The sequence below is a fragment of the Corvus moneduloides genome, chromosome 6 (genome assembly GCF_009650955.1).
Source record: "Corvus moneduloides isolate bCorMon1 chromosome 6, bCorMon1.pri, whole genome shotgun sequence".
NCBI lineage: Eukaryota > Metazoa > Chordata > Aves > Passeriformes > Corvidae > Corvus > Corvus moneduloides.
In genome coordinates this window covers 36,693,201-36,716,246 of record NC_045481.1, presented here as the reverse complement: position 1 = coordinate 36,716,246, position 23,046 = coordinate 36,693,201, and the positions used below count along the sequence as shown (strand labels likewise).

At 38.4% G+C, this 23,046-nt stretch overlaps 1 protein-coding gene across 2 annotated transcripts; it reads left to right on the top strand.

Annotated features, from left to right (window-relative positions):
* The first annotated feature begins 109 nt into the window (after positions 1–109).
* On the top strand, positions 110–22,399 carry SNAP23 (synaptosome associated protein 23). Of its 2 annotated transcripts, none has more exons than XM_032110678.1 (8): positions 110–197; positions 9,443–9,548; positions 10,139–10,180; positions 11,458–11,506; positions 12,031–12,148; positions 15,555–15,707; positions 16,263–16,407; positions 19,657–22,399. In XM_032110678.1, the coding sequence occupies exons 2-8, from the start codon at positions 9,492–9,494 to the stop codon at positions 19,720–19,722; spliced, it is 630 nt and encodes a 209-aa protein (XP_031966569.1). In that variant the 5' UTR covers positions 110–197; positions 9,443–9,491; the 3' UTR covers positions 19,723–22,399. The 2 variants fall into 2 exon arrangements, with proteins under 2 accessions (XP_031966569.1, XP_031966568.1); XM_032110677.1 differs by having other exon boundaries at positions 111–193.
* The last annotated feature ends 647 nt before the right edge of the window (positions 22,400–23,046 follow it).

Below are 23,046 nucleotides of genomic sequence, written 5' to 3'. Positions count from 1 at the left end.
CCCTCTGCCGTGTGAGGGCACCGGGGGCGGCTCCTTTCCCCCGCCATATTGGGAGTGGCGGATGGGCGGGGCCGGCCCCGCTTCCGGGGGCGGTGGTGACGCGCGCGGGCCGCCGCTGGGCAGCGGGGACGGGCGGGACATGAGCGCTTAAAGGGGTGGCCCGGCCCGGCGGGAGGGAGCGGCGGCGGTGCCGGTAGGTGTGTGCCGGGTTGGGTTTTGTCAGCTTGCAGCGCCCCGGGCGGGGCGGCAGGCTGGCTGATCCGGTCCGTGTTCTCCTCGCTGCCGCGTAGCGTCCTGTGCGGGGCGGGCTGGGGCTGCCGGGGGCCCTCCGTGGGGCGAGGCGGGCCTGGCGCGGTCTGGCCGCGCTGGCCCTGCGGTTGCCGCCCTGTATCAGCTGCGCGGGATAATGGGGCGGTCTGGGCCCGGGTTCTCCGAGCCCCCGCCTCAGCGGTGGGCTGCGCCCGCCCCCGCGTGCGGGGAGGCCTCGTGGGCTCGCCCCTCCCGGGGGCGGCAGTGCCATGGCCAGGTGGCTTTTCTTTGCATGGTGGGAGCCCGTGAATTGCGCTGTTAGTAGAATTCAGGGGAAAACCCACCTCTTGTTGCGTCTTCTTAAACTTATGTATTCTGTCCTGCTGCCTTTAGACTAATCTGTAACATTAAGAAATAATGTAATAATAAGCATTGAAGTGCTTTTTGTGCTTCTCTCACTTGTATGTCTCGATGTCTTTGGTGTCCTTCTGGGAAGCTACTGACGAGTCGGCTTTATTTTTCGCTTTCTTTCTCTTTCACTCAATGTGAAGTCAACATGTGACTTGACACTCTTAAGTAAACGATGTAAAGGAACTTCGGAAATTTATTTGTGCAGCCTCTCTGACTATTTGCCTAACTGTTTTTTTGTTCCCCTAAAAAGGGCACTAGATCGTCAGTGTTTAGAACTAAGGGTGTTGCTTTACTTCCTCTTCATAAACAAACCTAATTCTCTGCTGTAGAGGGAACAACTATGTAGGAAGGTGTTTAGGGACAAAGGAAAAGCCTGTTGTGATGTCAGTTACTTGCTTGATTGATTGATTTGAGTACTTTATTGCTTATTGGCAGTCTAGTAGCCAGTCTATATGCCTGACTTCCTCTGCTCTGCAGTTTTTGAAGTAGGTTATTATATTATTTTATTATATATATATTATATAGCACAATTTGTGTCATTAGGAGAAATGGAATCTGTTACTGTCCATAAGTGGATCAGAGTTTGACTGTGAATTTGTATTGTCCAGTATCTGGTTTGGAGGAGGTTTCATGAGGCTTTTTCAGGGACAAAAATGAGTTGTTGGGATGAGTGTAGAATTGAACACACAGCACAGAGGAGGTGGCATTGGTGGCCTATTCTTTGTGCTATCGCCTCTGTGCAGTGCGTTCAGGAAGCTGATAAGAGAAAGCAGGAAGCATGCAGAGTAGTGTCTTGGTCGTGGGCCCTGGCCTCTTCCTCCAGGGTCACAGATGCTTTATTCATTTATCTTGTAGACATAATCATCTGGAGGAGTACATTCTGGTGCTGATACCTTGTGGCACCCTGCATTAGCTGGGCTGAATTTCAGCTACCTAGCAAGTAGGATAGCTGTTTGTGTTAAAGAAGGATTTTAAAAAGCCAACTTTTCTGTATTAGTGATATGAAGAATTTGAGAGAACAAAAAACCCTCCATCCCTAACCACAAAGCTATCTAATAAACTGTCTAATTGTGACCTTTGCAAGCATGCAGAGAAAATTAATGCTTAACATTCACATATCTAAGAATATTGTTCTATGAATTGTTCCATCTTTAGGGAGGGGAACAGATCCCTTTACAAGAGAAGGAACTGAGAGCATCCATGATCACCTGAGGCTGTACCAATTCACTGACAGCTAAAAATACAGCTCATGAGATACTGGCTTTCAGTCAGTTGCTGCAACAGCAGGGTTGTATCATCATCTAGTTCCTATCTTTGTGGTAAGAAGGCATAGGCTGTATTTCTCAATCATCCTTGCAAATGTACTGGATAGCTATCCCCCCCCCAGTTTACAAGTTATCAGTGAAGGAGGAAGAGAAGTTTGTGGTATTGATTAAAAGCATGACTTCACAGCAAAAGGGGTAGGTGCAAATAGAGGACCTTCAGATGCTGAGTAAGGAACTAGTTTAATATGTAGCAAATGTGATGGATATATGACAAATTTCTGAGAGGCATTCAGCCTGTCAGAGGCACAGAACTGCTGCTTGTCAGCCAGAGATGCAGGACAAAAATCTTATTCAGGGTGGGTTTGTGAAAGTGCCAGCAACCAAAACAATTTATTGGTCTGGTGCAAGTAGACCTGTCTGGCTTTAGAAAACTCATCACTTTTGTCAGCCTTTCCATGTCCAGATGTGGACAGTGTAATTGGAATTGAACAACCACTTTATGAGGCCTTTTGGCACCTTGCAGTTCATTTAAATTCATAAGGATCAGTAAGGGTTTTGAGTGCTTTGGACAGCACAGCCTTAATGTGCTGTGACTGTCATAAAGCAAGGAGTTAAGTTTTCTTTTTTCCTAGAGATAGTAAGCATTAGAATTGCTTCTCAGCTAAGTGCTGAAGAAAAGCATATTCAAATCATGTGACTTGCCTACTATAGTTCCATTACCATGGAAGTGTCTTATAAATCTCCGAACATTATTGGTATTAAAAAAAACCTTGAAAATACCTTGCAAAGTCACTGTTGTAATGGCTTTTGAAACTTGTTTACATTGGAAACTGAATGTGTTGGTATAAATAGCTGGCTTCCAGTTGGCAAGTAATTCTAAATAAAAATGAAAACACTTGCAAGAAGAACCCTTAGTGGTGCAGTGGAGTGTCTTAGGCCAATGAGATAGACAACAAAGAAAGATTTCATGTTCATTTTTTACAGTGTGCTTTGGGAAGGTGGGTGGCAAAGATGATTATATTGTTGCTGGCTGCATACAACAGTACTTTGATCTTGAGGGTCTTTCTATTCAAGTGATTTATTACCTCCCCCCCTGCCCAAGTTTGAATGTGCCTCTTATCGGGAAACCCAGCCAGTGAGCTGCTGTTGGATGAAGTGATACTTCCTTAGCTTTCTGATCACAAGCAGATATTTCAACCTGGGGGCATGTACATGCGGACACTAGATCACTGTGGGTATAACTAACCCTGAATTTGCTCCTATCTCACTGTGAAAGTTCTGGCTTGGCAGATCTTAGCTCTCAGTTCAATAGCTGGGGTTGGGACAGAACTCCATGCTTGTGACTGATCCACCTCAAATGTGGCAATGTGAGCAGTGCTTTTCCAAAGCAAAAACTTGCACTGTACTCTCTCTGGATCACCCTACTGCTAATACAGACATAGCCATAGCTCACATCAGTCTGTGTCACCTTCCAGTTTTTTCAAGTTAGACAAAGAACCCACTAAAATGCTTCAGCTGCTCTATTAACAAAATTAGGATCACTAAGCCAGTGATGCTTTGCATGGATCTGGCACCATGCTAAAATCGGCCCAAAAGTGCTTGTTGTGTCCCTCATTATTTTGCAAGAAACATCTTGAGTTTTTAAACAGTTCTGTAAAATCACCTTTGCTTTGTCTTTTTCTCAGTCCTCTCCAGCCTAACAACCTCACGTAGAGTGAATGGAAAGGTTTCTAGGGTTTTTGAGGCCATGACTAAATGGATAGTAAGTGCGAAAAAGGCTGTGCAGACGTAATTTTGTTTCCTCTTGTTCAGGAGATAGAAGTAACTTAAGCCTAATCCATCCTCAACTGCCTTGGGCAGCAATGTCATAGTTATGATACGTGTTATAGTGGCGAACTTACAGGATGGCTTAGCTCAGCATGAATAGTCTTGTGAAGAGATCTAAAGCTTTAGGTTGGAATTGGAATTTCAAAGAACTTTCTGTCCTGCACCATCTCCAAGATAAAGCACGGCAGTAAAAATCAGGTTCTTATGATTTGCAGGCCATGCGTTTATTTCCTGGCTGCTCTGGTTTCTCAATGAATCTTTCTTTTTATAAGGCAGTGAATGTGTTGTAGTCTGCTTCCTAGTAGAAAAGTTTAATGAGCCCAGTTAATTCAAGAAAATATATTTTTGTAGCAGATTTGGTTTTGTATATCTGTAGGTATCAGGCCTTCCTATGAAAGGGGCAGAAGGGGAGTTGTGCTGAAATGTGTTTAACTGAGCAAATAACTGCAGAGAACTGATAACAAAAAGTAAATACAGCTGACATCACATCCTTCCTTAAAGGAGCATTGCTTTGTATTTAGGCACATTAGATTCTTGTTTAAAACTTGCCAATCTAGAAAGAAAATTAAACAAAAATAGCAGAATATTGTTATAATTATGAAATATCTTTTTAGACTTTTGTCTTTTTTTGGGGGTTAGGATTTTTTAAATGGTAGGAGAGGGAAACCAAAGAAAATAGACATTGAGCATCAATATTAAAATAAATGCTTGCCTTAGCAAGTGTTATCATAACAAAAATACACGTCAGGTACACTTTAGCCATATCAAGTTTTTTCTCTCTGTATATTTTGTCTTTACTGAGTAGTCTTAATGCCTTGGGTATAAAATAGTTTTGTCATATATCATTAACATAAGAGCTGGATACCTCAAAGGATGCTTTATGATTCCTGGGCAGAAAGATGGGGAAACAAGTATCCTTTCTTTATGTATGTATACTGTGTTCTGTTGGAACAGCTGGGTTATTTCAATCCAAATGGCCTCATCTTGGGTGCTAAATTTTCTTTAGAGGTGTCTTGCATGAAAGGCACCTGGTATGTTCAGCTATTCCAATTAGGCCTGCAACTATCAAGTGTGTATTTACATCTTTGGAAACAGCTTGTTTTGGAAATGTTTTGTTTGTTTTAAATTACTGTTGTGTGCTCTTCTTTAATGTTTTAAACTGCTGTGTGGTGAGAAGTCTTTATTGCCTAGGGAATGTCTTTTTCTGTTCTGCCTTATGACACTACTTGCCTCTGCAGAACTACTGTGTAGGTTGTGTCTTTGCCTACAAAAGCAATGCTGCAAACTAACGGAAATAAAATGATGGGTTTTTTTAGTCTAATGCATTTGGCTTGGATATTCAACTTTAAACAGACATTATAATCAAACTAATTCAAAGAGCATGCTTTCTTATGCCTGTCTTAAGAAGGAAATCTTAACATGTCTTGTTTTTACATACTCTAGTGGCAACGTCTGAAAAGTGAAGGTGGGTAAGCTTACTGGGAAGTCTAGAGAAAAAAAGAGAGGTTCTGTCACTTTCCAGTGATGTAAGACCTCAAGAAATAATTGGAAAAGTTCAGCAAATAGCTGAACCCTTTATCTATGATAAAAGGTTGTCAGAACATTTCTCTTAACCAAGTGTTTTGAATGGTGTTACTTAGCTTACTCACACATGGGTCATTTATCCTAGCAATTATATGAGACATCACTTTAAATTATGGTTTCATCTCACAAGAGGCAAAACACTCCAGGTGTCCAAATATGAGTATCAGAAGATAAGCACAGGCATACCTCAGCTTTGAAGAATCCTCAAAGTAACTTTTTTTTCCCCTCTGTGTCTGTTGTGTTGGAAGGGTTTTTCCTCCGCATCTTGAAGCTGGATTTCTTCATTGTTAGGTCAATTTATAAACAGTTTCAAGACCAAATACTATTGATTTAGGGCGAAAGTAGGTGGAATGCTGTGTGTTTCTGTAGAACTTCTTGCTGGCTGGCAGTGGAGCTATTCAAGAAGATATGAGCAAGCTAGGGGAACACAAAGCCTGTCTGTCAGCTGTTGGAACTGGTTTGCTGATGACACCAAGCTGGGAGGAGTGGCTGAGATTTCAGAGGGCTGTGTTGCCCTTCAGAAGGACCTCGACAGGTTGGAGAGATGGGCAGGGAAGAACTGTCTGAAATCCAGCAAAGGCAAATGCAGGGTCTGCACCTGGGGAAGAACAACCCCAGGCACCAGCACAGGCTGAGGGCCGACCTGCTGGAGAGCAGCTCTGCCAGGAGAGACCTGCAGGTCCTGGTGGACAACAAGCTGTCCCTGAGCCAGCAGTGTCCATGTGGCCAAGAAGGCCAGTGGTGTCCTGGGGTGCATTAGGAAGAGCATTGCCAGCAGGTCCAGGGAGGTGATTCTGCTCTACTCAGCCCTGGTGAGGAGGCCACATCTGGAGTGCTGTGTCCCATTCTGGGCTCCTCAGTACAAGAGAGACATGGAGCTCCTGGAGTGGGTCCAGTGGAGTGCAGTGAGGATGAATGGCCAACTGGAGCATCTCTTTTGTGAGGAAGGACTGAGGGAGCTGGGCCTGTTCAGCCTCAAGAAGAGACAACTGAGAGGGGACTCATCGATGTCTATGAGTATCTGAAGGGAGGGTGTCAGAGGATGGAGCCAGGCTCTGCTCAGTTGTGCCAAGCAACAGGACAAGAGGCAACGGGCAGAAACGGATGCACAGGAAGTTCCACCTGAACATGGAGAAAGCTTCTTTACTGTTCTGGGGGCCGTGCACTGGAACAGGCTGCCCAGAGAGGTTGTGGAGTCTCCCTCACTGGAGATAGTCCAGAGCCATCTGGATGTAATCCTGTGCCGTGTGCTCTGGAATGACCCTGTTTGAGCAGAGAGGTTGGACCAAATGACCCACTGTGGTCCCTTCCAGCCTGACGTATTCTGGGATTTGGTGGCAAATACTTGTGTTTTCAAGCCATTGTCTGATGTCAGATGTAAGCAGATGCTTTCTGGTTTAGTATGTTACTGCTGACTTACTTGTATCAAAAGTGGATTGCACGTTCCTTTGTCAGCTAACATGAATAGGACAAAGTGGACGGGGAATAGTTTGGTAGCTAATACTACATGAAGTAGCTCTTCATGTGATTGCTGTGTCTCTTCATGTAATTACTATCATATTTCACATGGCATTGTCTTTCATAGGATTTTATTAATAAAAGCACAGTTGCAAAGCCCATGATTAATTTACTAGAGTATATGTGAGCTTCAGTCCTGAAGTTAATTTATGACAGACCAAAGTTAATTCATAACTTCATGAAGTTACCTTCCAAACTGCATCACCTAGTATTCCTAGTTTGGGAGTTGTCACCTTTCTTCTCCTTTTTTAAGTCTCACTACTGGCTTGTTTTTCAATGGTTTCTCCATGAACTTGTAGTTCTAGTAGCACAGGACAGTATTCTGGCAGTATTGAATAAAACACAAAACTCAGGTTTTGATGAAAAGTATATATACGTTCTTCAGGTTTTGGATGCCTCCTTGACATGAAGGTAGTAGTATAATATATTTGCAAGCAATTGTTCAAATATAAGAGTCTTTTTACCCTTTAAAGACTTCTTTTATAAACAAATCCTCCTTATGTATGTTTACAAATACTGTTGTCATGCTCTCACCCCAAAAGCCAAAGAAGCTGTTGTGTTGTGTATCATTGGCTGCAATATGGCTCTTGGGTAATTCAAACACAGCTTCTAAGCTAGGGTTACATTGTACAGCTTGCAGTTGTGCTTATGCTGGTATGTGAAATTCTGGGTAGTCTAAACCCACAGCTGCAAGGGGAAGCAGAACACTGAGCTAATGAAAAAGAAATCTCCAGGTTGCTCTGGGAATACAGCTGCATTTCCAGCCTTGTTCTGCAATTACAATGGGACTCTTGAGAAGTTGTTATAGGGCGGGGATGTGATATTCATTCTGATGTCCAAGATGAGATGTATTTTATGGCTCACAGCTTCAACAGTACTTGAATGGTGGTACTCAAAGCAGGGAAAGGCTGCCAAGCCTGCAACAATTGCAGTAATTGAGATACTGCTTGTTTGATACGACTGAATATATAATTGAATTTTCATAGAATTTCTGAATATTAAGTGAGTGCAAGATCTTCATCCAAAGAACCAGCTTGATGTCATTTTCCTTTGCTTAATCTAATTCAGTGAAAATATGTACTTTCCTCCCTATCCCAGGTTTACTGGTCCTTCGCTGTGCAAATCAGCTTGAAGGGCGTTCCCAAATTCAAAGCTGGAACTGCCTAAAATAAACCTCATGAAAGCCTTAAGCTTGTGAATGAAAAGGTATTCCTCTGATTATACACTGAAATTGGACTACTGCAAACAGTTATTTAGAAGCCTTGTGTGAGAATATCTTGATTTTTTTTTTTTTTTTAATGTTAGCAAAAACTAACTTGCATTGACATCTACTTTAGAAAAATCTCCTAGAGCCACAGTCTCAGGTTATGCTAGGTGCTGAAGATCAAACCTGCTGAAATATTCTTTAAATCCTGAAGTACTTCAGCTGTAAGGGATTTAGGTGTCTTGATTTCAGTTCACTATCAGAGTTATGCGCACTTCCTGTGAAGAGCTGTGGGGTAACAGCTGGGAAAATCTGCATAAATTTACCCTCCTAGGAGCAATTATGTATGTTATATATTCTAAAATACTGATCTTGTAGGGGAAAATGGATCAAGTCAAGCAGGATGTTTGGAACTATATTCGTTGGTAACATGAACTTAATTGGAAGCTACTCATGTGAAAGGTCAAGGATTAGTTTAAAGTTAAGGGGGAAAATTCTTTGGGGAAAAATATCCTCTTAAGTCTCAGCTTATGTGCTATCTCATTAAATTCTTGTATAGCCTGTGAGCTCTGTTTTCCCATTGCTAGGAGTGCTGGCTTTAATACCATTCCTCCAACAAAAATGCAGATTCTTAGCTCTGAAAGACCTGTCTCTGATAGGTTATTTATGGGATTGGTGCGATTGCTTTTTCATTTCATATCTTTAGGCAAAATATATCTCTTCTGTTTATAGCAAAAGGTAAATCATGGTGTGTCGGGACTTCAGTTATGACCTTATGTTTATTATGAGAGAGGTAGATGAGAAAACCTTTGCTACAGTTGCAACATACCAGTTAAAACCTTTGCAGGTTCTTTTGCATTTGAGGAATTCACCATGCAATAACAACAACCATTTCTAGAGTGTTACTGGATCATTTTAGGTAGTGTTTCATCTGAGAATGTTTCCCCTTTTTCTGACTATTGAAATTCTGCAATGGAAATGGAAGAACACTTAAAGTTTATGCTAGTAACTTAAATGTCTTAATGGATTTATTTCTAGATTACTGGGCAAACCAATGTTTTTTTCTAGCATGGAGAAGTTTGTTATTTTAAGACCTTATTTCCTGTTTTTTACCTAACTAACAATAGAATTTTTAAAAAAATGTTTAGGAAGCTAAATCTTGGAAAGAAAACTGCTTCATATACTGATTGTTCCTATATTTCTTTTAGCTCCTCAGTTAGGTCATCTCAGCTGAATAATTATTTTAGTGTCTTCTAATCCTAATGAGATGTTTTACTGAGCAGAATTAAATGTACAGGCTCTCATTCTTTGAACTGTCTTCTAGTTTCAACTCAAAATACTGATGAAAGGATAATTGTGATGCTTACTTGGTATCTTATTACAGGGGGAAGGTTCTCTTTAACGTGATTGCTTACAAGTAGTTCTTCCTCATCATGGATGAGCTATCACCTGAAGAAATTCAGCTGAGGGCCAACCAGGTCACTGATGAGGTAACTATTACAGGAAGACATCTGGGATTACAGTACTCGTCTGAAAAGATTAGAATGTCTTTTAAAAATAAGGACAGACCAGGATAGTGATTCTGTAAGGTTATAGCTGAATGTTTTAAATTTTCACTTTACTTGGTAAATACTGGAGTGAAGACTACTCCTAAAAATAAGAATGAATTTTGACTTCTGAATTTGAAAGTCACTTACTTAACTGAGTGACTTAAGTGAGTGACTTAACTGGGTGACTGATCACCCAGTCTTGATTACTGATATGATGGTGTTTGGGCACCTACAGCATTGTTAATCATATTGATATACTTCATGGCTTTCTTATTTCACTAAAATTCATTTTAATATGTCATCTTTTATAATGACTTTCCAATGGGATAAGAAAAATAATAGCAAGAACTAAAAATCAAGAAAAACTGATGTGCTGCCACTATGAGCGTGTTGTAGCATGTATTAAATATAGACAAGGTGATGAACCTTTGTATACTATTGCCTTGCTACAATGAAGTGGCAAAGAAGACTTTCAGGCACTGTGGTGTATATAACTAATTAATGCACTCATTTTAAAATTCTTTTTCTAGTCTTTGGAAAGCACAAGAAGGATTCTTGGCTTGGCCATTGAGGTAAGGAAAAGCTTTTAAATTCTCTGGCTTAAGCATAAAAAGCAGCATGTTAACTGTCACAAAGTGATTTTAAACAGTTTTTTTGTCTTTCTCAAGGCACATACACTTCATCGTTAAAAGTTGCTGCTTTAATTCAGTAGTAGCATTAGAATGATATAACCTTCATGATTTTCACATTATATCACATTACAGAAGAATCAATATCCTTTTTACCTCTTAAGCAAAATGGTCTAATCTCCAGATGCTCCAGATTAGTTGTAAAAAGTCTTCTGTTGGTCTGTTATGTCTTTGGCTGCTGCATAATTTGCTATTCATAACATCTTTCATTTGTCTTTTAGCTTAGTTTGTGAACAGTGTGGGAATGTTTCACTATGAGGACAGTAGGGCTCGGGTAGGGTAGTAGGGTAGGACTACTCTTGGTTCTAAACAAGTAATTCTACATACACCTTCTTACAGTCTGTTAATTGGCTTTAACTGTAGTTAGGGCTGATAATGAAACTCTTGGCACCCTTTTACATGACTTGAAACAAATCTGTATTTTGGGTTTATCGAAGTGAAGTTGTATGAGGAATCTACTCCTCTACACAGTTACGGCTTGCTGAAGATGCTGCTGTTATCAGTGAGGCATTTGAATCACCACAGCCTGATGAATACCTCTCACACACAAATGTTAAGTACATGTCATGGGCCAACGTAATTTCTCTTGGTATTGTAGTTTGATGATTCATTCTATGCTGCCATTCTATGCAGCATGGGTGCAACTTGCATGCTAGATCCAAGACTCTGGGCTAGCAAAGAGCTCTGCTGTAGTATATTCCTCACTGCTGAATTCTTAGGAGTGGTTTTGCAGGCTTTGTTTTTCTTTCTTTTATTCTGGCTTCCAGGACTAAAGGCCTTGTCAGTCCTCTTGAAGGATGTAGGGATGAATGAACCAGTATCACTTCTCAAAATGAAGCACAGCTAGGTTTACTTTTCTAGCTAGACATTATCACAGTTCAGTCTGAGTATTACAATAAATTTTATCATCTTGTCGTAATGTAAAAAAACCCTCACAAAAACACCATAAAAACCCCACTAATTGAGATAGTGTAACAGGTGAGATGCTTATCAGCCTAACATAGGTTATAATTTTACACTTATAATAGCTTTACTACAGAGGTTATTTCAAGCACAGTGTCTTATTGTAAACTTGGTTGGATTATCAAATTTAATATGCAGACCTTCTGATTTTGCACTGCAATCTTGTTTTATATCTGCAACTAAATTTCTTTCTGCAGTCCCAGGATGTTGGCATCAAAACTATTACCATGCTGGATGAACAAGGAGGTAAGTTCTTCCCTAACACTAAGAATTGATATTAGAATGTAATCAGTGTAAGAAAAGGATTATCATACAAGAGTTGTTGCTGAAACTAAAGGCTTATTATTAAAGATTATTTAGATGAAAATGAGATTTCCTAGATGGTTATTCCTGTGTGTTTGTAGTATTGGAAAGAGGTTTTAAAGTAGTTGAGAGGTAATGATAGTTACAATGTAATACAGCTCTGCTACAGAAGCTGCTTCTTTCCACCATCACGTGAATGTAACTATCTGCATTTATTCTAAAAGTAGCAACAGAAATGCTACTCTAAGAATAGGAAAAATATTTGTAATACAGTGAACAAAACCTCTCACTGAATATCTTTCTTAAAAATTAAAAAAAAAAATCTTAGAAGGCAGGAAAGAAAAAGGTCACTAGTCTTGGTATAAAGATAGAACTGAAACTTGTTCCTGCTTTAAAGAAATATTGATTTCCCCCCCCCCCACCTTCCCTCAATCCATGTTTATTCAGGTTACTTGTTTCTCTTCTAGAACAACTAAATCGTATAGAAGAAGGCATGGACCAGATAAATAAGGACATGAGAGAAGCTGAGAAGACACTGACAGAGCTCAACAAATGTTGTGGGCTCTGTGTCTGTCCTTGTAACAGGTCAGTTATATTGGTACTTGGGTCTGGAGTTCTAGAATATTCCCAATAGCTACTATACCAGGAGACATTCACTAATAAAAGAGCTAATTAAAAAACACTGAATCTCTAACAAAGTTGATTGTTTTGGTTTGTAGAGCTGCATCCCTTTAAAATTCTATGAGAGTAACTGAAGCCTACTTGTATCTAGCCATACATTGTGCCCCTTTTACTGTAAATATAGCTGCTATATAGCATACTGCCCTAATCTCCTTAAAGCTTCTATTTAGTAGAAAACTATCAATGTCCATGCAGATGAGACCAAATTGGACTGCAAATAGCTATATGTAAGTGCCTGTCTGTTGGAAATTTGATTCCAAAAATAATTTTTTTGCAACAGTGCTTTTGTATTAATTTAAAAGCAAGACAATTTATGTTTTGGAGAAGGAAATTAATATTGGTTCTCTAAGCATTTGAAAAATATGCATAGTTTAGGGAGGGTGAGAATAGGACAGAACAGACACTGGTGTTAAAGCTATAATCTTTTTACTAGTGGCTACATAAATTCTTGCAGACCTTCTTCACAGTACCTTTATAACATCAGTGTTAAGGCTGCCATATCTAAGTCAGTTAAGTAATCTAATATTTAGTATGGCACTTGATTTGCACTTTTAAACATGTAAACAGACTGAACAATGATCAGAATTATTTTTGATGGTGTCCTAGCTTTACCTTTAAGCAATAAATTACCAGATTGTGTGAATTGGATGTGATCATAGCCCTTCCAAATGAAGGAGACATAAATTGAGTATGGTGACTGAAGTGATTAGTGTGTGTGTTTGTTGGTGTTTGCTCTTTAGCATGAGCAAAAATATCATTCAGTGAAGAAGTAGCAGAACTTCAGGTAAAAATTCCTTGGAGTGGCTGAGTCTACTTCACCAACAGAATAGTACTTTGAGGATCATTTAGGAAAGATATGAATGTGACTTCTAAGGCTGAAAATCTTAGTGCTTTAGTGCCTTGAAAATGCAGACATCCTGGCCTCTGGATAGGTGTGCTTACTGGTTTATATTAGTTGGATCAAGCTGGTGGACTTTGAGCATTTTGACACACTCAGTCTTTGTTTTCTGTAGTTGATAGTCTTATTTCACTGAAGCTAAGCAGCTTATTGACACTGAGCAAGCTCAGAATTTATGAACTCTTGTGGCACTCCAAGTACACAGATAACGAGAACAGAAATAGTTGTGTACCAAACTGGACAGTAATGTACAGGAAAAAAATGGGTAAGTAGAGGGCAGCGAAGAAGAGTGAGTGTCTTTCATATATCTACTGCTACACCAACCTTTTTGTCAATGTCAGATTTGTCAACCAGTTACCTCCACAGCTTTTCATAATTTTCATAAAAGTGTAATGCTAAATAAGCTAAATCAGAACACTTGCTGAATTATTGGATTTTTTTTATTTCTCCTAGGCTTAGATTATTTATAAAAGCTTTGTGAAAACACAGAATACTGGCAGTTCTGTAATGCAATCTATGTATTAATAACAATTTACCTTTTTGTTGATCTTTACTACTCTTTCTTCTCCATTCTCTCCTAACACTGATGCTTGCTTTCTAAAAATGAAGACTAGGATAAGAAGCTGTATTCACTTAAACTGGTGAAAGTGGATTTTAGGACAAGGTCAGTGTTAGTAGTGCAGATGCATATTTAACCAGCTATCTGAAGTGATGTTTCTATTGCATTTGTGCTTGCATGTGCATGATGTCTGTCTGCATGCGGTTCTCCTTGTGACTGTGATGTTTTGTAATACTGATGTGAATAGAAAATGTCCATTACTACAGAGGGGATTATTAGCTGTGGAAATGGTGAAACAACTGCTTGAGCCTTTGCTGGTTTGACAGGTTGTGTAAATCACCTTAGTTTTGCAGAAACAAAATTTGAGAAATGTGAATGTATAGAAATTTGAAAAACAGGTCTTAAAAACAGGTGGTGAGAAGTTTTTTTCCAAACTGTGCTTACTTTGAACAATAATTTTGTTTCTAGCTGTCTACTTCACACGTGCAACTAGTCTTCAGGTAGCTTGGTTTTTGTTAATAAAGTCCTCACAGTTGCCTCTGGCAGCTAAGACTTTGCTTCTCCAGAAGCAAATCATGTAAAGACCTCTTGCTGTTATGGCTTTAGTATAAATGATATTAAAATATCATACTCAATCTAGCTGCAGTAAATCTAATGAGCTCTTTAAGCCTGTGTATGTACAAGGAGCTAGAATTGACTAGTTTAAGTTTCTTTAGGATTTGTTGGGTGCTACATTTCCATTATGAACTGAGAAATTATTCTATTTTTTCCCCTTGATATATTCATTCTAGATTACTTTTTGTAACATCTGACCTATAAGACATAATTTCCCATACTGAATACATAAACAGCAGTAGAATGAGGGGGAATATTTTTTCATCCAGTAAATTTCACAACTCTTCAAACGTATAACATCTGGGTTACTGAAAGGCACGATATCTCTAGAAATTGACTGCCTGTGATTGCAGAGTTAGATGTACTGAAAGACACTACAGGTTTCCCTTCACAGGTGTCTAAAGAAGCAGAAAAATGGCAGTGTCTGGATTGTCTAGCTTAAACGTGAAAATGCCACAAAACAAGGTGAACATGAGAATATTCTCAAAATAGGTTCTTTAGGACTCATGAGAACAGACCCCAGTTTAGATAAGTTTATTTTGTTAGGTTGTCTTCCCCTCTTGCTTTTGTGGCTCTGTGATTCTTGATATTGCTTTGTGTGGTCCTTTATTTTTTTTTTTTCTTCTATGAATTACATGGTAAAGGTGTAATGGTAAGTTGGTTTGTTGATTTAATGGAGTTAGTACAATTGAATTGCAGAATGAAAGAGCTATTTAAACATTATTATTTCATAATCGAAGTTAACATGAGAAACATTAACTTTTTCTATTGCCAAGTAATTTTTATGTTTGATAAAAAAAAGTCACAATTAATGGTTTTCTTGCATAGTATAGGTATTTGAGGGAGTTTTTGCATTCATCTTCATTTCTTCCTGAAAGATAACTAATCTTGACTCTAGATTAATTCCTGTTGTAAGTGCAACTCTATTTTATGACAGGGTAAGCTTTCCTGTTACTGTCATAAGCTTCTGTCTTCTGGTGAAGTACTGCTTTAAGGAAATTACTGTTCTTGTATTAACACTTTTAAGACCAAAGTTATCACTGTCCTGAAAGTAACTCAGTTGTGTTTGTACTATCAAGATACAAGAAATTGTATTATATAGACAAAGCTTTATCTGTACAAAATTTAATCTATGTTTCTCAATAAGTGTTCCTGAAAATTCTAGATTTATACTGAATTTCAGTCAGGAAGCCATATTTCTGATGTAGTGGTTAAGATTTTTTATTTTTATGGAGTAGGACAAAGAACTTTGAGGCCAGCAAAGCATACAGAACAACCTGGGGAGATGGAACGGAGAACTCAGCAGATCATGTAATATCCATGCAACCAAGAAGTATAAATCGGCAGCAGCCTCAGACTTCTGGAGGACCAAGTGGTGGATATATTACAAGGTTTGCCTGTTCATATTCCTCCATCTCAAAGGCACAAATCCTATTACAAGTTGTCAGCTTCTTTCAGATGCATTTTAGGTGAAGTTGCTAAATAGTAAATTTTTTATTATTGTTTGAAGGAATTGTTACTTCTTGGAGAGGAGACGGCAGACACCTACACTTTCAGTATTGTAGTGCTCATCTTACATTTCTGGTTTTTTTACATAGTGGTGGTATTGTCAGTCTGTTTCTGGATGTGAGAATGATAGAGCTTAGAAGTCAGTTATTGAGGGGACTGTTAAAAATATTACTGTCATAAAGTATATTTGAGAGAAACTCATGTCTTAAACTTCTGGTAACTATATTAATTTTTAAGGCTATTTTTGTAGTAGTGGCTAGCTTAGCACTCTTTTTTTGGTGGATGCTTGCTTGGAATACAGGAAATCATAAAAGGGGAAAAGCATACCTTGGTTTTAATATACTGTGCAACAAACAAACAAGTTCTATTAGAGTAAATCTGGGCTAGATAAAAGCAAATTCTTGATTCTTGAAACATTGTCTTAATTATTTGAACAGGATAACCAATGATGCCAGAGAAGATGAAATGGATGAAAATCTTGCTCAAGTTGGAAACATTCTTGGGAATTTGAAAAACATGGCTTTGGATATGGGCAATGAGATTGATGCCCAGAATAAGCAAATAGACCGGATAAATGTAAAGGTAAGCATCAAAGCTGTTCTCTGCTTTCAGTTCAGAGGTTGTAACTGAGAGGTTATTAAGAATGTGCTCACTGTCCTATCTGTATTTACAGCAAATATGTGGTAAGATTATACCATCCTCTACGTTGCAGTGGTTTGAAGAGATATACCTTGAGATATATATATATATATATATATATATATATATAGGGTACATATCTTAAAATTCAAATGCTTGAGTGTCAGGAAACCTAAATACACAGCACAGATTACTACTTACTCTGAAAACTAATGAACTTCATGGTATCAAAAGGACAAACATTTACTGGAGGTATACCTGGAGTTTTGTTGTTTGCAGGGAATTTTTTTTCTTATGGTAGAGAATAGGTAGTTTTAACAATAGCAAGGCTCTTCTGGAATTCCTAAAAAGTCACTGTAATGAAGGTAAAGTAAAACACAGGTAATTCATTGCCCTGATTCTTGTGGATGAATTAATATTGGGGCTGGGGAGACTTTGGAATTTGTAGGTAGACAGGGAGTTTGTAGGTGCACAGGGAAATGGTCTGCCCTCATCTGCACATGAAGTTAGTAATAGTAACTTTCTTTTTTAATATAATTTATTACTTAAGTGTTAGCTTCTCCAACCAGATTAAGCATATATAAATGTTTTGGGGAGGTTTCTTTCAAAGGGCAGCTTAATGAGAATATTAAGCCTATTTTAGAAATGCCCATATTCTGAAATGAGTAGAAGTTATTTTATAGGCATCCTGGTTGAGAAAGGAAGCAAAAGCTTTAATGAATAGTGTATATTAAAGATTTCAAAACGTAGAAGTGAACATGGATTACTGTGAAATTATAGTATTAAGACAAAATGGGAATTTTAAAATCTCATTGAAATGTGCAGTAGAGTTAAAAGCAGAAGGAACAGAATTCCTCTAGTTTGACAAAAGTGCTGGTTGTACCTGTGTCAGCATCTCAGTTTTGTCTAGTAATTAAGGGATTGTGGTATTGAGAAGGCAAATCAACATGGTTATATGAAAGGATGCCTTCACTGTTCCCTGAAACTGCACATCTGATTACCATGTTTAAAAAGTCAGACAGTTTAAAGTACACTAGAAAATTTCTTGGAATTTAAAATGAGGTGTGAAATTCTTACAACTTATAAAGCAGACTGAAAACTGCCTGGTCAAATAAACTGCAAGTGGGAATTATTGTTTTTAGCAATAGTGTTTCTAGTAGATTCAAGCATCTGTTTTGGCCTGATGCTGTTTTAGTTTAGTGATTTGAATAAATCTTGCTGACCAAGTCTTACTAACTTAATTACTAACTTAATTAAAATACAGTGTATACAAGTTAGAATTGCTTTACACAACAGAATAAAAATTAAAGTGCAGTTCTGGTTTTGAGACTGGCAACTTGTCTCAGGATATTTAAATTAATTCTTTGTAGGTTACGGGCGGGTTCGGTCGGGACGGATGGACGGTGACGAGAGATCTCTATAGTCAGATCTTGGGACACATGGGGTTTATTGTAAAGGGCTTGGGTATAGGGGCACTGCTCAGAGCTGCCAGACTCAGCTCTGAGCAGGCCCAAGAAAGCAAGAGAGTAAACGGGAAAGAGAGAGAGAGAGAGAGTGTAAGAGCAAGAGTGGAGTGGAATGGAAGTAAGGAAAGGAAGGAATGGAAGTGTCTGAAGTCCTGGTTACAATACAATAAATCATCTTCTGTACTGAATATTCTAATTGTCACTAACCAATCTAATACAAGATACAAATCCTATAGCATTTACATACAGCCTATAAGAGTTCTTATATTACCATAGAGTGTTACATCTTAACTTCTAAAAACTACTCTTTGGACCCCTTCTGCTGAGCTAGTAGGGTCTGCTCTGACCCTTGGACCTGTTTGCAAGCAGAGGGTATTGTTCCATCAAGAGGGGATTACCTTCAGTTGGCCATACCATTGTTTTCCAGTTGTTCAGTAACTAAGACTTGGTATTTCAAAAGTGGCTTTCATTTCGATGTTGCCTGTAGTTTTCATATTCCCAAAATCTTTTGTCAGGCAATCATATTTATAAGGCTTTCCTGTTTCATCTTCCCCAACAATTCTTTTATGCTGATAACTTCTTAAATGTAGTGAACAGTATGGAAACCAAACCAAATGTCTGTAAATCTTCAAACAACAGTATCATGTAAAGAAATGAAGAGCAGTATTAAGCTTACCTTCAGAATAGAATTGATACTTATATTTTTTTAAAGATTCTGACTCACCTGGGAAATAGACTAGACTGGGTGACTTTTGGTAGTGTTATGCAGGACTCCTAGTCTGAATAAACCCATAATGAAGCTTACGTTACTGGCATTTTCTTAGAAGAAGATGTAGTAACTAGATTAGTGCTTTGAAAGTGGTGTTAACAGATTAGAGTCTCCCTTTTCTATAGTAGATTCTTGTCCTACCCTTTCCCTTGACCCAAAAGGCAGGAAGGAGGGAACAGGAAGGGAAGGACTTGAACTGCAAATGTCCTTTGCCCAGCCCATTGCAATACAAAGGTGTGAAATGGCTAATACTTGACACAGGTTGAGTTTCTTAGGAGTTCTGCTCATGGTAAGGGCAGAAGCTAGTTTAGTGCTTATTATACTTCCTGCACATTCCCCACAGCACACTGCATAATTAGGGAATTACTTATAAACTCCTTATCATACCTATCAGTAAAACTATATTTTGACACTTGTTCAACCTAGATGCTGTGACCTCACTTTTGATGCTTTATTATAGTAAATTAAACAATAATAAAATCTAAAGCTTGTTCCTACAAATACCATGTTGTTACAATACTAGGACATTGGAGGGGGTGTGAATGCAAACTAGGGATTTGCACTAAGCAGAATAAATCTGACTTCATTCCCATAGGCCCAGTTGTGACTATTACTTCAGAGCAACCTTGTTGCTCTGTAGAGGTCCTTAAGATGTCTAAACACTGGGAGAGAATTTTTATTCCCTTGTTTTGTTAACATGCTTCCTGACCAGCTGAGGCAAGCTGGTGCTTGTCAAAAGTAGCTAAAGAGTAAAACCTACTTCTCCTGGTTGTTTCTGCCAAAATAGACAGCATATGCTGGCTAGGGAAAAAAAAAACTACTTCCAGCATACAGAAGTTGCTCCCCTTCTCTCTACCACAATGATGATACCTTGCAATTCAGAAGTTCATGTCAGTTTGAATTTTTAAATTGTTCTGCATCAAGTCTGCAAATGACCTATGAATTTCTCTCTTTCAGGCTGATACAAACAGGGAACGCATTGAGCAAGCCAACATCAGAGCCAAGAAACTAATTGAAAATTAAAGCCTGCTGTCATTGTTCAATGACAGCCTCTCCAGCTGAAAGCCACCATATTCATGGATCTGTGAGACTTCTATTCTGAAATAAGAGGGGCTGGGAAAAATGAAGCAGTACCCCTTCTGTAGGGATTAGTTTTCTTTTATTGCTTCATGTAAACATGGCCTTGACTCCAAGAAAGCAGCCAACTTCTTTCTACTCATCTGCCTTCACTTTCTTTACACTGCTCAGGGCTACAAGTGTTAGGGCTTTGAGAATCTTCTTGCATGTTTTATTACTCTTCCCAGTTTCTTTTTATTATTTTTTTTAAGTTTTATTTTCCTGCACCGAAAATTCAGTCCTTTATTGAAGTTGAACAAGCAGGGTAACCTGAATTCACAGTTGTGGAAAGTTGGAGAAGGCACTTTGCACTGTTTGAAATACCTCATAAGTTGAGTGTCTTCATTAAACTAGGGACTAGGTGAACATTGTCTGATTTGTATCTCTAGCATCTAACCATAGTTTTACAATCCAAACCACATGATTGGTTTGGAGGTGAATTTGTGGATCACAGAATTGAAGAGGCCCATTACTTACAACTTGTGGGTTGAGGGCTTTAAAACACTTCCTAAGCACATGAACTGTATGGTAATGGTAACCAGAGGGATATACAGGTTTCCATTTCTTTACTGTAAATTTACATTGGTTTGGAGGCCATGACTAATCATGCTGCATTGTTCTGATAATATTTGTTGTGTATATATATATATCTGATCTAAACCCCATGCACACATGAGTAGAAGAAAATAAAACCATCTCTCCAAAGTATTTATTTGATGGAAAATTTTACACCCCTCATCTAAAAGTTAACTTTTAAGTGTTTGAATGATGCATCTGAACTGGAAGAAGCTGAGCAGAAAAGCATGCAGTTTGCTTGCATCCTGTATCTTATTCTCTTTTGGCCAGTTTTCACTGGAGTTCAGGTTATGCCTTTCTCCAGTGCAAAATAATGATTGAGATCTGGTGCAGAGTTTGCTCTCAGCAGTGACTTTGAGGGTGCTGCTTAAACCTACCAAACCCAGTGAAGCTTATTGTGAAACTTCTTTGTCACAAGTCTGGAGGAAGCAGTAGCTATTTATGTATGCTAGTTCTAAATAAACTAGTTCTAAATAGATTCCTGACTGGTTTATTATTGCAGACTTTGGGACTGGCAATTGGAAATATTACATGTCCAACTTGCTTGCAAATAAAATATTCTTACTCTGTTGCAGAATAGAGGAGTTTCTGACCAGGTGAGGTAAAGTACTCTCCTGTGAAGAAAAATATTTTGGTTTTACTGTAATATGAAAATATTTTCTTGAAATATTGATAATAATTAAATTGCAAGTGACTTAGATATTTTTAAGTCCACCCAGCAATATATTATGCCTGTTTTAAAGTTGAAAATGATGCTTTGGACTAACCTGTGATACTCAGTGTTGGATGGCAAAAATCTTCAAACCAAATTGATTGGAGGAATAATTAAAACTGTTAGCATTATGGGGTGCTTTTTTGAAGGGCAGCCCACAAATACCCTGTAGGCACTAATATTGAACCCAAGTCAGAGATGACACTAATCCACTGAAATGCAAGACAGTGTTTAAGTGTTCTGTTTTCTTTTTAGTAGAAATCCAGTCAGCACTACCAGTATATTTTCAGTTGACTCCCAGGACAACTTGATATTTAAAGAAAAAAAAACCAAAACCAACAACCACACGCACAAAAACCCACAACAGCCCACCAAACAAAAACCCAACCAAACAAAAAACATAAACAACTGACCAAAGGATGGGGCAGCTGCATGTAAAACTAGGCCAGTGGCAGTTTGCCTTATGTGAGTAAGGTAAAGTCATTTTTAGGGGACTAGATATTTGAGTAATGTGAGTTGGCTCCTGTCTAGCTTCCAGTAATTGTTGGAATGCTAATGAATTTCAAAAGTTCACTAGCTACCTGATCAGTAAATGAAGATTATGTGCTTAAAAATACAAGTAGCAAAGAAGTACTTTTAAGAACATTGTGTAGTAAACTTCAAACAGCCACCTGCATAGGGACTTTGTATGCCCTTTTTTCCTTCTTAAAAACTTAGATTAACTTGAGGAATATTTGCTGCTAATTGTGAAAGCAAAGCATGTTATTTAATTATGATTGTCTCCTGGAACAGAAGACCGAAGTGATTACCTTACTCTGCTTACACAGTGCAAGCCTGCTCTGTAGCATTTGGACATTGCAAACATTGGAATTTTCTTCTCCCTGGCCCTTGCAAGTCCTTGTTCTTGACTTGCCTGAGCTCTAACAATAAATGAGCATGTTGGCTGATAGAATGCTGTGATTAGTATATCAAAATTGTAATACTGCAATGAATATGACACAAGGAAGTAATTTCTGAGACTCTAGAGTATTATCGGAGTATCAATACTCTTTTGATGCAGCAAGAGCCAAATCTGTGAGGGAGTTGGTGCCTTTATGTTAGTCAAAAACAGTTTGCTTCTTTGATGTCTTACTGTTGTCTATAGAATAGATGCTTAATTTCCATGTCTATGGTATGAAATCAACACTTGTACATCTTTGTATGTCTGAATGCTATTAAGAATGAAGGTTTACAGTTTCTGCTTTTGATTGTTAAACTATATATTATGCACAAAAAATACATACTTTTATAATGGAATGTGTTTTAAAACTATTTTCTCTTAGAAATGTCTTTGTTTAGTTTCCTGTCCTTGAAAAACTTGGCAGAACTAGTTGCTGCTATGCAACTAGGAAGTTTCTCTTCTATTTTTATTTCACAGAAATCCCAAGGCTAAGAAAAGAATGGGTGTGGCTGGGAGGAGAGGAATATTTTGGTCTTTAACACTCTAGTTTTGATCCCTGCAAATCAACATCTCCTAAATTCAGTCTATGAACTGTGTCCATCTCTTCTTTGAAAGACCATGACATACATGGGAGTATACTTCAGGATGATAAAGGAACAAAGTAAAATAACTTAAAACTTTCTAGTTAAGTATTGGTAACAGATGCCTATCAAATAACAAGTCCAGTAGATGAAATGTAGTGATTTAACCTACTGCCAATGCAATTTCATTTGTGAGGCAATTTAAATTGTATTTTCTCTCATACTAGAGCCTCAGATTCCCAGAACACTCTTAAGAGGGAAGAGGTATGGGGGGAAATAGAGACTTTTGTTGACTTGCAACAGTTCTGAGCTGCAAGAGAGACTACCATACCTGGGAAGAGCTTGGAAGAAGTACTTCTAACATACTATATATCTACTCTATCTATATAACTAGGTAAAGAAACTAGGGACAGCCTGCTTAC

Excerpts from the sequence above, each read along its gene's own strand:
- SNAP23 (XM_032110678.1), top strand. The coding sequence starts at position 9,492 with ATGGATGAGCTATCACCTGAAGAAATTCAGCTGAGGGCCAACCAGGTC. Across the intron at positions 10,181-11,457 it reads TTCTTGGCTTGGCCATTGAG|TCCCAGGATGTTGGCATCAA; the intron begins GTAAGGAAAAGC and ends TTCTTTCTGCAG. Across the intron at positions 16,408-19,656 it reads TAGACCGGATAAATGTAAAG|GCTGATACAAACAGGGAACG; the intron begins GTAAGCATCAAA and ends TCTCTCTTTCAG.